The 12,341-nt window shown below is 38.7% G+C and overlaps 1 protein-coding gene across 1 annotated transcript; it reads left to right on the plus strand.

The window, feature by feature from the left end:
• Positions 1 to 67: 67 nt before the first annotated feature.
• Positions 68 to 7,868, plus strand: adsl (adenylosuccinate lyase). The gene is made up of 12 exons (XM_077734855.1): positions 68 to 347; positions 2,380 to 2,583; positions 3,160 to 3,204; positions 3,347 to 3,426; positions 3,495 to 3,666; positions 3,751 to 3,797; positions 4,259 to 4,349; positions 4,723 to 4,792; positions 4,867 to 5,014; positions 5,247 to 5,427; positions 5,506 to 5,682; positions 5,781 to 7,868. The coding sequence occupies exons 1-12, from the start codon at positions 204 to 206 to the stop codon at positions 5,865 to 5,867; spliced, it is 1,446 nt and encodes a 481-aa protein (XP_077590981.1). The 5' UTR covers positions 68 to 203; the 3' UTR covers positions 5,868 to 7,868.
• Positions 7,869 to 12,341: the final 4,473 nt, after the last annotated feature.

Here is a 12,341-nt window from a genome sequence, read left to right on the forward strand (position 1 = left end):
GCGTGATTTATTGTCATCAACATCTTATGTCCACCACACCCCTTTACCGTATTCTCCTACATTTGTCACAAAGCACGTGCCGTAGGGCGGAGAATATTGTCGTAAAACCTCGTGCAACTAGTGAAAGCGACTAAATCAGCTACTCTCTTTGTGCAAAGAATCCTATCAAACTTCTTAATCCAGCAAAACTTTATTTGAGAATCATGGCTGAAGCTGACGAATTCATGAAATACCGTTCTCCACTGGTGTCAAGATATGCCAGCAAGGAAATGGCTTACAACTTTAGCGATAGGAAAAAATTCACAACCTGGAGAAAGCTGTGGATCTTCCTTGCTAAGGCTGAGAAGGTTTGAGACTTTTGTCGCTGTACTTAACTTTGCCATAATTGCCATAATATTTTACAAATGCATGAACTATTTGTGTGCTAATGTATCGACCTTCACGTTGCAGTACCCGATTCTAAAAATAATTTTAAAGAGCCCCACACCATATATGCTTCCACTGACAACAACCCATACCTGCACTTGCACTTTATTCTTAAAAATACAAAATCACTCTATTGATGAACTTAATATTTAATCATTATACGAAAGCACTTAAATTTCATATGAAATACGTTTCATCCGATTAAAATTAGGGTTTTTGATTCCAATCAATGCACAGTTATAATTATTATTAGTTTTCGGGTCATCAGAAATGTATTATGATGGGATTAATTAAAAATTTGAATTGGACGTCTAACGCTGTCAATGGCAATGAATTATGACCCTACACCGTTTTCTCAGTTTAAATTAATCTAATGCCTGTTTTTGTTAATGGAAGGCAATTGGTTAATTTTGCATCACTGGCATCTAGCAAACAAAACACTTTATCGAGTTGAAAATGTCACTTTTTTTTACAAGAGTATTGCAAAAAATCAATTGGCGCATACCAAATTAGGCCCACACAAATGTATTTCTATGGGCTTTAAAAGAAAATAATATAAAAGAACACTTACTAAATAGCTCTTTGGTTAGTGCACCTACATGTTTTGATGTAGTGTTCATTCCTGTCTGTGTTCTCCAATACAATTATTGTAATTATACATACTTGATGCATAGCATGATGGGATTGATCATCTTGAAGACATGATGTTAACTAGTGGAAGACACAGACTTGCATGCCTTCTCTCACATGACAACTCACACTTTGCACATGCTAATCAGATCAAGTCCACAGATACAGTCCACAGAAATTCTTCCTCTTCAGTTTTATTGACATTTGCCATTGGGCCTTAAAGAGTAATCAATTTTTTGCTTATTTTTCCCGATCAAATTTTCAGAGGAAGAACAACTGCACCATTGGGTGTTGAATTTGTAATTTTTTTATTTTTATTTTTTGCTAAATTATATGGGCTACAAAGCAAACAAATATTACAAAATAACAATATCAGCCAGATAATCCCAATGTTTTTTTTCCCACTTACAAACTCCCCTTATTTCAAACGGTCAGTTAACAAACTTTGATCGGGGAGTTATTTTTTTTTGCCTCTAAAATTTGGGTTTACAGAATGTGAATGTAATACGAGATATGAATGTGCTAACTTTGTTGACCTATTAGAGATTAATAAAACTTTGTGTGCTCAACGTATTGACCTTTACCAAGACGAGACTTGAAATAGTAAATGTTTTTTTTTAACTTATAGCGCCATGTACCCACTTACTCAATTTTATAGTTCCATCACATGTCCGCTGTAATCTAACAAAAAAGCACTAATCCAATCAGGATAATAAATCATGTCAAAAAGAAGTCACATGCCCCCTCAACACTGACACAGCAGTAATCAAATCCAGGAGCACAGAGCTTATTTTAACACTCCTTAACAAAGGCTCACACCATCCTATAGTTAGACCTGCATTGCTTTTTTCCCATAAGGCAGATAAAAATCGGGAGGAATAAATATTAATCCCCCAAACAAATTAATTTTGAAAAGAACAGAAGGCCCAAGTCTCAAGAGCATCGTTCACATTTAAATGTGTAAGTTGTAAAAGCATGTATTAAAGTAAAACTTTGTGAAAGAATATTTCTGAAATGCTGTTTGAATCAAAAGCACATTATTAAGGTCAATATGATAAGGAATTAATTCATCCATTAATGGTTGTTTTCTTACTGCAGAACAAAAAAAACAACAACAAATAGTAAATGTTACTTTGCTGACATCTGCTGGTAAAAAAGAGTATAGCAAGTAATGTGCACATATGAGCCGTACCCCTGATTCAGTCTTTTTTTTATAAGTTACAAATACGGTACATATTACATGAACTGTTTTAATTCCGTTTTGTAGATCTTATTACAATATAATGCATCATTTCAACATGTTGTGGTCTTTGTTCTACTCAGAATTTGGGTCTGTCAATAACGGACGAACAAATTGCAGAGATGGAGAGCCATGTGGAGGACATCGACTTCAGCATGGCAGCAGAAGAGGAGCGTAAACTCCGGCATGACGTGATGGCTCACGTGCACACTTTCGCACACTGCTGCCCCACTGCAGCGGCCATTATCCATCTGGGAGCTACTTCATGCTACGTTGGAGACAACACTGTAATAGTCGTGGAGCTAAAACATCGCATGCATATTTAAAATCAAAGATGATAACGCATGTTCTAAAATATATTCTTTAGACTAGAGCAGTGCTTCTCAATTATTTTCTGTTAGGCCCCCCCTAGCAAGAAGAAAACTATTCGCGCCCCCCCCCCCACTTCACACCGTGACTATAAATAAAATCATTTTATAAAAGTGTTATAGGTACAACATGTGAAATGTTGCACTCTCACAAACATGACAGAAGTAACAATGAGAGCGCCACTGCCAGCTACTGTTGTGGATGCGCAATTACACTTTATACTAGTACGGCCAAATAAAATCCTGTTCCCCAGGGTTACACGCGCCCCCCCAGGTATCGCACCGCGCCCCCCCAGGGGGGCGCGCCCCACTATTTGAGAAGCACTGGACTAGAGTGTCTCAAAATTCTGAGGTTCTGATTCAAATCCCAGCTCCAACCTTTCTCTGTGATGTTTTTATGTTCTTTGTGCTTGTATTAATGTTCTATCATTACTCCATCTTGACACCCCTGTTTCATTGGTTTGAATCTAACTGTGTTTTGCTCTTTCTCCTCAGGACCTGATAATGCTACGTGATGGTTTCGACATCCTCTTACCAAAGGTGAGGCCTAGCTGTGTAGCTGTCATGGTGCATCCATCCAGTAAATTAACTGTACCAAGCAAAGTTAGCTGTTTGGAAGCATGGGTTTGAAAGCAGAACATTAATTAATGTATGTTTTGGATTGTTTTTCTTCCATTGAAAGTTGGCAAGAGTCATCGATAGACTGTCAAACTTTGCAGAGACATATTCTGACCTCCCTACGCTTGGCTTCACGCACTACCAGTATGTCCCTTCACTTTCCTCAATGCATACACACGCCACCACCTTAATGTAATCTTTCGCACCCGCAGGCCAGCACAGTTGACCACTGTGGGAAAGCGAGCGTGCCTGTGGCTGCAGGACTTGGCCATGGACATGCGAAACTTGCAGCGAGCCCGCGATGACCTGCGTTTCCGTGGGGTCAAGGGAACCACTGGCACACAGGCTAGTTTCCTTCAACTCTTTCAGGGAGACCACAGCAAGGTAAAATTTGTCCATTTAAACAACATATCATATTCTTTCACAACACATTTTTGTAGTGGCTTCATTGTTGAATGCTTCATTAAGGTTGAGGAGCTGGACAGTTTAGTGACGGAGATGGCTGGATTCAAGAGGTAATTTGAGGATGCTTTCATTTAATTTCAAACATCTCTCTTTTGGATCAGTACCGAATGCCAAGCATTTATAGATACACAACTGAAAAGGCTTGTACAGTAATCCCTCGATTATTGCGTGTTCACTACTTCACAATTTTGTTCCGCTATTAGTTATTATTATTAGTTTTAACTTCATAAAAATGTGAAAATCCACGCTGAAAGTCATAAGCATTTTTTGCTACTAGGGCACTGAAGTAAAAAAATAAAAAATAATAGGGGTGACCCTACTTCGCGATTTTTCGATTATCGCGCCCATGTCTGGTTTACATTAATTGCGATACTCAAGGGATTACTGTACGAGTTTTTCCTCTGTAAACTTTTAAGAAATGCAACATCTGAAATTTCAATACATAGAAATAATATAAATGGAGAGGATTTAAATTTCTTAGCTGTTAAGAGCTTGTACCTGTGTTACCCAGAGCTTACCTGGTGACTGGACAGACATACAGCCGTAAAGTGGATGTTGACTGTTTAGCCAGCCTTGCCAGTCTAGGAGCCACTGTTCATAAGGTAATATACATTCTTAGATGATATCTTCTAGCAATCAAGCTGTGCATTGCAGGAGCAGTTCTGTTTAGGAGAATAATGATTGATAGAAATTTCCCCCAAAAAGTCTTATATTGTTTTAGGACACATTTTTATGGAAGCGTATTGCATACACTTAAAAAAAGCCCTGACTCTTTTTAAAATAATACAATTTTTGGGTTGTTAATTATTTTTAAAACTATGTTTTTCAAAATAATTTATTTTAGCGATGATGGTAAAAGAAAACTGGTCTGGGTATTTAATTTTTTCTTAAAGTGAATGCAATACCCTCTGTAGTGGTGTTTGTTATTTGGACAACTGTAAATTTGGTTTATTAGAGTGATTTATCTTTCCAAAGATTTGTACTGACATCCGCCTACTAGCCAACCTGAAGGAGATCGAAGAGCCTTTTGAGAAAGAACAGATTGGTAAAAGCCATTCACTAATGAATCAAATCACCCAAGATCACAGGCATCTAATTAAATCGCCAATGTTCCCACAGGTTCTAGTGCCATGCCTTACAAAAGGAACCCGATGCGTGCCGAGCGTTGCTGTAGTTTGGCCCGACATTTGGTGGCACTAATGGCTGACCCATTACAGACAGCATCTGTGCAGTGGTTGGAGCGCACACTGGATGATAGTGCAAATAGGTCAGCCTTACATCATTGACAGTCATTGACAACCATGGACGACCATTCTTGTGGCTCTTTTCATCCCTCTCCTATGAATTTAAATGGGTTTGTCATGAGTAAACATCCAGTCCACTTGAAGTGGAAGGATGACAGTGAATGAACCTTCTCCACTCTATTAGTTCAGATTGGGCGCCAACAAGTGATAATCTCATTTTCATTTTGTCACTTATGGCTGTCCTTTCTCATGTAGGAGGATCTCTCTGCCAGAGTCCTTCCTCACTGCTGACATCATCCTAAGCACTCTACAGAACATCACAGAGGGCTTGGTGGTCTACCCTAAAGTCATTGAAAGACACATTCGCCATGAGCTGCCCTTTATGGCAACGGAAAACATCATCATGGCCATGGTGAAGGCTGGAGGCAACAGACAGGTATGCCAATAAGATCACTTAGTGCGTATGGAAATATTGTTGGAAATAACACCTATGTGTTCTGCATCATCTTCTTAGGATTGCCATGAAAAGATACGCGTCTTGTCCCAAGAGGCTGCAGCTGTAGTTAAACAGGAGGGTGGTGATAATGACTTGCTTGCCAGAGTGCAGGGGGACCCTTATTTTGGGCCCATTTTAGGACAACTGGACGCCATACTTGATCCCAAGACATTTATTGGACGTGCTCCCCAGCAGGTTAATTGCAGATTTCACTATATTATTCATTAGCCTCCTGGTTTTATCAAGTCTGTACACTAAATATGTTTTATATATACTCTGTGTTCCTCTTCTAGGTGTCCAGATTCCTGTCAGAAGAGGTACGCCCTCTACTTGAGCCGTATAACGCCAAAATGGATGTCAAGATTGAACTTGAGCTTTAACGGAGCAACACATTTTGCAAGCGTCATCATCTTAATCAAGACAACACTGTAACTTCAGTAAGATTTTAACTAATTGCTTGATAATGACGGTAAGTTTTCTTTAAAGGCCCCATATAATCACTAATTTTAGACTAATTATAGAATCATTATTATTTTATAATTATTAAGCTCCTCCCTCAGAAAAAAATAGAGGCTCATATCGGCGATGTTTGGTCCAATTTTCTACACAACGTGTATAAAACATTCCCCGATGAAATGATTAAATTTCTTAGGGGATGAACACACTAAAATGCTGGCCCGCAGAGTAAAAAAATAAACAGAATAGGGCGGACACTCTGCAGTAGTACTTTAGTATTCATGACCAACAGTGAAATTGGATCAACACTTTTTTTACCCTGCTTTTTAGTTTATTTTGTGAGGACAATGAATAAGGGTTGTGGCTCAGCCAATTTCTATCCATCAAATTCAGTGAAGTACCATCCCATGTGATATGGGGCCTTTTAAAAAGACATAAATTCAGGGTTCTATCTTTACTTTTTAAGCCACCTAATTTATAACAGAATAGCAAACTCAGATTTGGTGACATTTTATGAGTACCGGATACAAAGACGATGAGCAGACAAAATCCTAAACAGATCATGATTGATGTGCACCGGCCTGCATTAAAAAAACAACAACTAATATTCATTGCAAAATGGTGGCGCCATTATGAAAACGCATCCATAACTGCCCGGAAAGAGTACTTGGCGTTTGTTAATGTCGAGCAATGAAATTATGAAAATTAGGAAATTATTGTGATGATTTTTTAAAAGTAAAACATAATTTATGCCAATCATGAGAAATATGCCATATACTGTAACTTCTGTTGTTTGTGAACTGGAACTAAATTCATTTAATTCTCCAAAGCAGGAGTCTGCAACCTGCTTCTTTTTGAAAGTTAACTCTTTTAGTGCAATTGACTATGCTCAAAGGTTAAAGTTGTATTCATGCAGATCTGTCAACAGGGGTGCTACAAACCTACAAAAAAAATACAAAGAGAAAGTCATTATTATTACGTGGCCCCCAAACTAATAGATAAATCAAATAATTTGGTCTTCTCTGTGGCAAATGTTAAATTTCAATTGACTTTTTTCAGGCTCTTTTGTATGGGCGACGCCCAAAACCGCTCTGTGTATTTGGTGATGCTGACCCCAACATTTTTCATAACATCAATTAGTAGTTGTGCTATGAAGCATTAAAATGATTTTAAATGATACCAGCCATTTTGAATCAGGATCTTGATTTACAATGATATATTGCTTTTTAAATAATATGAAAAATTTTGCGGAGCCCGCTGGATGAGTGGTTAGTGTGTCGGCCTCAACGTTCTGAGTCCAGGTCTGTCCTGGCTGTGGGGGGTTTGCATGTTCTGCCCTGATTTGCGGGGGGTTCACATACTGTTAAGTCTTTCCAACTTTCCCTTTAATGTATGAAATATGACCCTTCACCGATTATCCAAACTCCTTTATCGAATTGGCTATCATTTATGGTACTACATATCCAATCCATTATGACCCCATACAAAATAGTTCATCTAGCATTGGTACTGAAAAATAAGCATTCACGTGCAATCCTCCTAATTTAAATCATGTCTATTGCTGTCAATGGCAAATTAATTAGTCTTTTCATGTATTCGTTTTCCATTCCGCCTATTCTCGCAAGGGAAATGGGGGTGCCACAGCCTATCCCAGAATATCTACGGTAAAAGATGCTAACTGCACACTGGAAGGTCCTAACCCACGGGGGTTTAAACCCTCAATCTAACGACTGTAAGGCAGAGGTACGAACCTAACTTAACACTAGGCTGCCACAATTGTGTTTTAATAATGTGTTTTCTTAATGACCAAAATCAATTTAATGCAATACTACGCATTAACACATAGTGGCACTGTTTAACTGTTAGTGACGATGAACTGTTTTACCTCTTATATGTAGTAATATATTTGATTGATAATCAAGCAATTTATATCCAACAGTATTCTTCTTTAATAAGTTACTACCAATGAGCTTATATTTAGATATATAAACTCTTTCATTTTTTTTCCTTTTGAAAATTATACATGTTCTTTGGAATATGAAATCATGATTGGAGCATATAGTAAAAGAATACCAGGAAATGTCTGCCCTTGGTCTTCCACCCTTCCATCTGTCAGCTGGCTGGACAATAGATGAAGGGGATCGGCAGAGGAAAAATGTTTCCGTCTCACGTAATGAGAACAACTACCTACATAATCTACATAATAGAAATACATGCTTCAATTGGTAATTGATTTTCCCAGTGGTTTTCTTAAAATAATACAACAATGCTGTGCAATTTCAGTATCAACCAGTCAAGGTATTGTTTTAAGAAGATTTAGTGGGGGGAAAAACATTGCTCCCACAACCACACCTTAATCAACCACTGTTTATTTTGACACTATAACCAAATTCTATTTGTACTTTGTATTTACATGTTTTTTATTGCTTTATTTTGAAATTCACTCGGGGTCTACGCACAGGCCTGTCTTTAAAAAGAGAAAACTTGGCCCCTAGTGTGCCACTATATATCCTGAGAGCATTCTTTCACATACTCCTTGCTGCGTGATAACCAGAGGGGCTTTGATGAGTGGGCACCGCTTGGGATTCTATGGGAATTTCTCAAGCACTGTCAGTTGTCTGTATTCTGCTGCAGTCTGAGAACTGATTTTCCCCCTGCACAATTTATCAGTTTCCTTTTCAACATGATAGGAATTTGGTTTTAAAGTGCGACTATTGGAGACAATATAAATATTTCACAAAGAACCTAATTTCAGTGACCTGTATTTCACCTCTAATGACAATAGTAAAGAGGAAAAAAGTTTTCTCTATTGCTGAGGGCTGTTAAAATGACAAAATGTACTTAAATTATACAGCTACTCATACACAGGAATTCAGAGGGAGTTCACTTGTGCCAAAACACCCCCAATCCTGCTGTTTTCATTATTAAGAATAAAAGGTCCCTGATAAAGTAGAGAACCTCATAAAATCACCAGTAGTGTTGAGCAAAGTCTTGGAGGCCCCCTTGATGTAAATGTCAGCAAAAGGTCTGGTGGGCGAACTTGCTTTATTTGAAGCCTGGCTTGTTGCTTCTATCTTGTTTTTTTTTTGAAGGAAGTAGTGGTCTACCTGCCATTTTGCTTCCACTCTAAGGCTTTGTTCAAAGTGAAAGCACAAATCTGATTTTAGCCCAAACAGATGGAAAATGGCTGGTGCTTTTTTTTTTGTCTGAATAATCACAAAGCACAGAAATCTGAGACCAATCGAAATCACATATGAGAGGTAGTTCTATATCTGAAAAGAGCAAGATGCTTTTTAGTCTGAACAGCTGAAATGTGTTCGTTCCAATCCATCAAGAGGAAAACCTTTCACCAATCTGGTGTCCTACAAGTGGAATCAGTGGATTATAGTCGGGTGTTTCTCGTTTGCGCATTTTTGGTCACTTGCAAAAATAGTGTGACCAGTCAGCCTTAAAAAAAAATGGGCAAATATGATTTATATCAGACATGCCTGTAGTCTGAATGCAGCCTAAATTGTATTGTATCGATAACGATACTATTATCAGTACTGATAGGGCAATAAAATGATGTCATTGGTATTGGCAAGTCCTAAAATATGATATACCTTACAGTAGTTGCCTTGCCTGAAATGCCCATGCATGCCACTGTAAAAAAAATGACCGCTTATTGCCTTTCCCAAGATGATGATACGTACATATCCAAATTTCCTTCCATTCATCCATTACTAGTGGACATCCAATGCATCTGAACATAAGCTGGTAGCATTTGTTCATTTGCTGCCAGTGCCCCCAATCTAGGGTCATTCCTTGTTTTTTGTAAAGCAAGGTGTAAAAAGGAATTTGCCTTATTTCCCCTTACAAGCTTCTGTATCAGTGTAGTTTCGGTAAAAAAAAGACATTAATTCCCATCAAATTCATAGCCAATCAGAGACAAGCTATGGCGCACAGGCTCAGCGCAGTGCCTAAGGTTGTTACTCGCCCTTCAGTCCCGCGCTGTGTGTTTGATTCCAACCTAAAGGCGATGACTTTCACATTTTGCTATCACACATGGCCTCCCATGCGTTTTGCCCATAAGGTTGTATTGCAGTAATATAGTATATTGCCTAATACTACTGCCTAATTTATCAGGATCTAAAAACATGGTATCAATTCCAGACAAACTCTTATCTCACCTAACACCTGGATTCCGAAACAAGAGGAACGATGGTGGACTTTCTTCCAAGTCCACTTAGCCAACTCTGTTTCAGATCTCTCTCGTTACTTTCCTACACTGCAACCTGTCGTCTCTTATCACCGAAGAGCCAAATCCTGCACATTCCACCTGGAAAGACCACTTTAGTTGCAAGAAAGCTGCCTCTGCCAAATTTCCAAGGCTTAGAGAGGATGAGGAGGTCAGAGTTGGGAACATGATTAGGAGGTTGTGTTGTGGAGGAGGCGGTAGAGGAAGGGGCTTGTGGGGGGGCTTTTGGAATAAGGATTGAATTGTCCAGAAGTGAAAGCATTAGATGGAGGGCCGGATAGAGAGGCCTATAGAAGTAGCTGACATATTAAGCAAGTCTTAGGGTGATGATGGACTGAGCAGGGCTCAGACGAGAGAAAAGAAGAAGAGTGGGCATTAGTAGCTGTGATCTCACCCTACGGTCCTTTTGGCGGCGACTTTCAGAAAGATGGCCTTTTGCTGAAAAATGCCAAATGCATTGCATTCCATCAAGCCACACAAAGGGCCTCCCTCGTATAGGCTTCCTCGCCGCAATCAGACAAGGCATAATTATATAATTAGGCAGTAAGGGACTGTCAGATGTTATGTTATGAGACAATGAAGTCAGTTTGGCCTTTTAGATGTGCACTCGTGTGCAATTGTGTGTATATTGGGAGCTCCCTATGTGGCACTTATAGCTAACAGATTGTCATGATAGTTACTAACAGCTACAGGTTGACCTTTTAGCCTTTGGCGATAAGAGCCTGTATTGTAGTAGTGTAGATGCATGTGTGTTTGTTGGCTTTGTGAAAAGGTGGGGAGTTTACAAAGTGGGATTGTTTTTACTCTTAAACTTTTTAAACCTGGACCTTGAAGGCTCAGATTAAGTATTAATTAATATCTCATTAGAGTTAGGTTGGCTGAGTTAAAAAAAAATAGACATACTACGTTGTGTTTCGACCTTTGCCTGTAACTCCTGCGCCAAAGACTGTGTAAGAGATGGATTAATTAGCTTTAAGACGTGGACAGGAAGATTTAACAGCAAACATGTATGTGACTGGAGATCTCTATTTATCATTTGTCAAATAACTTATGAAAAGACAGAAGAATGTTTAGTTTTTTGATAAAAGCAATGTTTCAGTGCGCTCATATGAATCTGGTGTTCTAAGGGCAAGTTATCGTGTGATTGGGTAGCCTGGTATGCCAATCTTTGACTTTGTTTTAACCTTGTGAATTAGATTATACTGATATAATATGGTGTTGCCTGATGGTGTCGACGTTCATCCGCTTGACTTCGGTGTGGGCAAGCACAGGGCTTGATTCCCGCTGGTGATAGTAGGATTGTGAGAGCGAATGGTCATCTGTCTCTCTGTGTACTTTACAGCTGACTGACAACCAGTCTAGTGTGTTGTCTGTCTTTCGCCTAGGTCAATTGGGATAGGCTGCAACAACTGCCACAACCCTTATGAAGATGTGCTTCACGGTAGATGAATGAATGAATGGATGAATTATAAAATACATGCACTTGTGTGGTACTATAAGTCTTTTAGATGTTGGGAATATACTCAGGTTTACATGCCAACCTTACATGATGAATAGGCATTATAATAAAAACATGGTCGCATTAAAAATGGTCCTTGAAACCTGATATTTTTATTACTTTGACTATGTGATGTGTCTTGTCCCCCAAAGCTTGACACCATATTAATGTTTAATTCCTCAATTGTCTTCTCCAAGCTGTTTTTACAATCTAACTCACTCAAAATGGCATTCAGTACTTTGAAATCAATATGGCATCTTTTTTTTTCTCACAGGTACTGTAAATAAATGTCTAGCAATACTTATGTTTCAGTGCCATTGACAGGACTAGAGTATTTTTTTTTTCATCAACAAAAAAAAACTTCCTTGGAATTTCCCAAATATTAATAGGAAATGACTCAAAATGTACTGGAAATGCCAGGGGAAATACCCTAAAATGATCAGAAAGTGACCCATTAGTGCCCAGAACCAACAGAAAGTGACCCATTAGTGCCAAGAATCAACAAAAAGTGACCCATTAGTGCCTAGAACCAACAAAAAGTGACCCATTAGTGCCCAAAACCAACAAAAAGTAGCCCATTGGTGCCTAAAATCAATAGAAAGTGACCCATTAGTGCCCAGAACCAACAGAAAGTGACCCATTATTGCCTAGAACCAACAGAAA

The sequence above is a fragment of the Stigmatopora nigra genome, chromosome 15 (assembly GCF_051989575.1).
Source record: "Stigmatopora nigra isolate UIUO_SnigA chromosome 15, RoL_Snig_1.1, whole genome shotgun sequence".
In the NCBI taxonomy this organism is placed as follows: Eukaryota; Metazoa; Chordata; class Actinopteri; order Syngnathiformes; family Syngnathidae; genus Stigmatopora; species Stigmatopora nigra.